The 5,508-nt window shown below is 46.0% G+C and overlaps 1 protein-coding gene across 1 annotated transcript in view; it reads right to left on the bottom strand.

The window, feature by feature from the left end:
• The window catches only part of EFHD1 (EF-hand domain family member D1), a 40,373-nt gene that overhangs the window by 10,569 nt on the left and 24,296 nt on the right, over positions 1-5,508 (bottom strand). The window contains exon 3 of the mRNA XM_006760662.2: positions 5,000-5,147. Coding sequence (XP_006760725.1) covers positions 5,000-5,147 — 148 coding nt within the window. The remainder of the gene's footprint in view (positions 1-4,999; positions 5,148-5,508) is intronic.

Below are 5,508 nucleotides of genomic sequence, written 5' to 3'. Positions count from 1 at the left end.
CACACACACACACATTGCTCTGTAAAGCACACACAAAAGCAGGTAGCTTCTCAACACCAGCCATTCCCTTGGGCCCAGGGAGGCAACCCAGGAAAGACAGAGCCTAGCAACAACCCAGGTGACCCTGGGGCGGCCTCTCACATCCGCAGTGGAGATGACAATGTTCCTCTGTGTTTACAGAATGGCTTAAAGTATTCCTCGTGGGTCTTTTCCCAGAGCAGACCCCAGCCTGGCCTCATATGCTCACTCTGCCAGCTCAGCAGATGACCAAGAGGAGCCCTGTCATTACTTAGGGGCCCCCATCCCCGCCAGTTAAAGAAGATTAAAAGTCCAGCTCAACCTGAAAATGTGCAGCCTTCCAAAAGCAAGCCAGACATTCTCATTTAATTTTATTACAATCACCAACTCCTGAAATGATAACTTCTCTAACTGCCCAGCCTTGTTTCTCTTCCTATTTATAGTCCACAAAGACTGGTATGTTGTGGGGAATTGGAAAGTGTCCTAGCTATGAGCAAAGAGCGGGGGAGGGAAGGAGAAACAGAAAACAAAGAAACAGAGAACTGTCAAAGCTAAAAGCAATTTCAGATTCAAGCTATAAAATGCTCCTGATAAGTTTAGGAAATTTTAAATTTCATGGCTCTAGCTTGAGATGCAAACACATTTCCATATTAGTTAGAGCTCAAAGTTTGCAAGCAACAGAAACAAACTTGGCTTGATCAAAAAGGGGGTAGTCATTATATAAAATGATATCTCAAAAAAGTCAAGGGTAGCCCCGGCCAGGTGGCTCAGTTGATTGGAGCATCGTCCCTCTCACTAAAAGGTTGAGGTTCAATCCCTCGTGAGGACACATACCTACGTTGCAGGTTTGATCCCCAGTAGGCGTTACCGGAGGCAACCAGTCGATGTTTCTCTTGCATATCAATGTTCCTCTCTCTCTCTTTCTCCCCCTTCCTTCCTCTCTCTCTAAAATCAATAAAAATATATCCTCAGGTGAGGATAGAGATAGAACTGCTAACTTTGTTCCATCCTTACGCTTCTTATGTGTGTCTGCACACACACACAAATCTCAAATGCAAATAACATTTTACAGACAGTTTAGTAATCTGCTTTTGTCCTTACTTTTTTAAACATTGGTTTGTTTGTTAATCCTCACCTGAGGAATTTTCAGTGGAAGGGAGGAGGAGAGACACAGAGAGAGAAACATCCATGTCCTATTGATTGATCAGGCCCGTGCGGGGATCAAGCCTATACCTAGGCATGTGCCCTTGATCAGAATCGAACTGGGACCCTTCAGTCTGCATGCCAATGCTTTATCCACTGAGCCACACTGGGTAGGGCTTGTCCCTACTTTTTACATTGTCAACAATTGTTCTCTGGGTATGAAACACTGTGTTGCATCATCATTTTTAATGGTTCCTTGCATGTCATTTTCTAAAATGCCCTTAATGTACATGCATTATTTTCATAACTGGAAATGAAAAGGTTTAAGAGGAAGACAAATTTCCTTGTATGTTTGGGAAAAGCAGCAAAATAATACTTAACAGAGACCTACCTTTTGTATCAAAGAGCTTTACTTGGGTGTGACTTGCTTGGGAGAATTAAAAAAAGGTAAGCACCTACTAAGTGCCAGGTTTTGAGAAAGGAACTGAAGATGTGAGCAATTTTGTTTCCTGGCAACCCCTGTCCCATGTGATGATGGTAAGTCTGTTGACCATGGTGCCCTGTGGCATATGACCTGGCCTTAGCCAATAGCAGTCCCCTGAATGCAATGATTGGTCTAGGACAGTAATGGCGAACCTATGACACGCGTGTCAGAGGTGACACGCGAACTCATTTTTTTGGTTGATTTTTCTTTGTTAAATGGCATTTAAATATATAAAATACATATCAAAAATATAAGTCTTTGTTTTACTATGGTTGCAAATATCAAAAAATTTCTATATGTGACACAGCACCAGAATTAAGTTAGGGTTTTTCAAAATGCTGACACGCCGAGCTCAAAAGGTTTGCCATCACTGATCTAGGACGTGGGCGTGCATTCCTAGTAGGGCCAATCGGAGGCTTTCCTCTAGGACTGGTATGAAAAGAAGCCCTCTATTCACTTGGGTGGCTAAACTGGGGCACTGAGCCTTGGAGCTGCTGTCCGCCATCTTGCAGGTGCTGGGACAATGCCCTATGTAGAAGTAGAAGACGAGGTGGACACGGAAGAAAGCACAGTCAAGATGTCGAGATATGGCAAGAGAATGGCCCTGGATTACTTGTATCTAATGCATTTCTACTTCTTCATCTCCCAAGCATGCGAACCAATAGTTATTTGATTTTTCTCACTTACATTGTTTGCATTCTCTTCCTGTCACTTACAACTAAGAGTTCTGATACAGACAAAGGAAGAGAACTTGGTTCTCCCAACAGTCCTGAGGAAAAGCTACCAACACTCCCATATTAAGACAGAAAAACTGAGGCACAGAAGGAAAATAACATGCTGAAGTTCTGCAGCTTGTGTGAGACTGAGGTCTGACAGCAAACCTCCCTCCATAAGCACAGTGTGGTAACAGCAGGTGAGCCTATACCTCTGGAGGTATAACTGCTAGAGGTGGGACCATATGGGGCTCCGAACTGACAAAGGAATGGATGCAAAGGTCACTGAGCTCTGTAGGCAGGTTGAAAACCCACCACGGAACCCTTGGAGATGTCCAATTCTCTACTGTCTACCGTCTGTGGGAAATGGCCAAACCAGCATCTCCACAGCTAACCAAGCATCCTGGACTCCGGGAAGAGCAAATTTGGGGGGCCCTTTGGTAAAACTCAGGGCAGGGATTGTGTTAGCGCAGTTGGTGACTTGCACAGACCTCTCAACACCCTCTCGATTTCTGTTCCCCAGAGATCCCAACTTTGCCACAGAAGCTCTTTCCCCAGTGTTGCCTCCAAAGCTTCACCAAGCAAAAGCTTTTACCTTCTACACCCCAGGGGCACCCGGGTAGGAAAGAGTCAGTGCCCAGTACCACACATGCATGACATAAATGAACCAAAGGCAGGTGAGGGAGCAGCAGGGACAGGTGGGAAGGCGACCATGGCGAGTGACACATGTGACATACAGGCTACAGCTCAGGTCCAGCCATGGTTTGGGGCCTGATTTCAGGCAAATGCTGACCTTTTCGGCCCTCTAGCTCCCAGCTCTGCGATGAAGGCTGGACCGGATTATCCTACTTGTGGGGGTTATGCCCAACACAGGTTTTCTGTGATCTTCCATCTCCACATCTACCAGTTCAGAAAGGAAGCAATGGAAGAACCTGGAGTTGATTTGTGGGCAGTGAGAGGCAAGGCCAGTTTCATCACAGCTGGGCAGGGACTTGTGGATGCCAGTCAACTGCAAAGACCCCAGGAAGAGCCTCCAAGGCCCTATCTAGCCTGGACAGAAGACCAGTTCTCGGTCAAAGTCACCATTGGAAAGCAGGATGCTGGCGCTCCACTGTTTCTGGAATAACCAAGGGTAAACACCAGGAAGGACAGTCTTCTCTATTTCTGGCCCTGAGGGATCAGCTGAGTCACGCCTGAGAACAGACTGCAGCAGGTGGGCTAATGCCCCAACCTTCAGCCCGGATGTTGTCCCCAGGTTATTCTGATTCCAGGCCACTCTGACACACCTAGAGGCCTTTCAGTAAAACTCAAACATGTAAGACATGGAATTCCCTTTCTTCTGGGGTTGCATTCTTACCCCAGGAGGAACCCAATGGCCTTGAGCCTCCTCCCCACCTGCCAAACAGAAATGGCCGTATCACCCACAGGGGGTTAGCTTGTGAATCTGTGTGCACTCTATCAGGAAAACATCTGCACGTACAAAATTTTGCCTGCAGTTTCAGGGTTCAAAGGCCAAAAGGACCATTCCTTTTAGAGAGAGAGTGGAAGGGAGAGAGGAAGAGAGAGAGAAAGAAAGAGAGAGAGAGAGACAGAGAGAGAGAGAGACAGAGAGAGACAGAGAGAGAGAGGATGAAAGAGAAGAGAGATTGATTTGTTGTTCCACTTATTTCTGCACTCATTGGTTGCTTCCTATATGTGCCCTGACTGGGGATAGAACCCACAATCTTAGGGATGTGTTCTATCCAACTGAGGTACCCGGACAGAGCAGCCTTTTTTTTTTTTTTTTTTTTTTTTTTACAATTTTTAAATGCTTACTATAAAAATGAAAAGTTTTTAATATATATTTTAAAAAGTATAAACTTATATAACCACCAAAACTTTGTACCCAGAAATACCTACTATGAACATTTTGGTGAGCATCCTTTCAGATTTCTTGATACTTATACCACTTTACCCAAATGAGGTTAACCTACCCACACTTTCTTTTTTTTTCCCAATTGATTTTAAAGAGAGGAAGGGAGAGAAAGAGAGAGCATTGATAAGAGAGAGAAACATGGATAGGGTGCCTCCCACATATGCCCTGATAGGGGATTGAACCGCAACCTCAGTATGTGCCCTGATGGGGAATCGAACCTGTCACCTTTTTAAAAAATATATATTTTTTATTGATTTCAGAGAGAAAAAGAGATGGAGAACAAGATAGAAACATCAATGCTGAGAGAGAATCATTGATTGGCTGACTCCTGCACACCTCCTACTGGGGATTGAGCCCACAACCTGTACCTGTGCCCTGACATGGAATCAAACCGCAACCTCCTAGTTCATAGGTTGATGCTCAACCACTGAGCCACACTGGCTGGGCCAAACCCACCACCTTCTGGTGTACAGGACAATGTTCCACACGACTGAGCTGCCTGGCCAGGGCCACACTGACTTTCAATCTCCTTACTGAGCATCTCCCCATGGCAGAACTGAGATTCACTAACGCCTTAAACTGTTTTTACAAGCAGAACTGCAGATTAAATATCCAAACACTGCTCTAGAGGGGCCCAAGCCATTTGTACTCCAGGAGACTGTAAATCTGAGGGTGCCCTCAGGGACACTCCCCCTCCAGGGGCTCAGGACCACAGGACTCAGGTACCTCACGGAAGCTGAGCTTGCCGTCAAAGTCCTCGTCCACTTCCTTGATCATGCTTTTCAGGCCCAGGTGGGTCTGGGGGGCCCCCAGCTTCTCCATCATCAGCTTCAGCTCCATCAGGTCGATGAAGCCGTCCCGTCCGGCGTCATACCTGCAGAGTCACAGGAAGTACACTGATGAGGCATGCCACAGCCAGGGCGAAAGATCAGCTGTCACTCTCCCAATGTGTGACTCTTTTTTTGGCCTCACTTGTTGAAAAGCAACTCAAATACCCCCTGCTTTGCAGCACCTGGATCACCGCATCAGAAGGGACCACCTTCCTCAAAACACATTTGGGAACTGCCATGATTCACAGTGGATCTTGTACTACATGTTTGTTTTAATGACTCATCTCGGTAAGTGGGCCATCATTTCTTGAGGATGAAAATGTGCCTGGTTACCTTTATTCCCCCCATTTCTGTCAATAAACATCAACCGAATCTCCTGATACTGGACAACCGACGAGCTGCAGG

This window comes from Myotis davidii, unplaced genomic scaffold, assembly GCF_000327345.1.
Source record: "Myotis davidii unplaced genomic scaffold, ASM32734v1 scaffold370, whole genome shotgun sequence".
Taxonomy (NCBI): Eukaryota; Metazoa; Chordata; class Mammalia; order Chiroptera; family Vespertilionidae; genus Myotis; species Myotis davidii.
The sequence above is the reverse complement of the archived record's forward strand: the minus strand, read 5'-3'. Positions and strand labels throughout refer to the sequence as shown.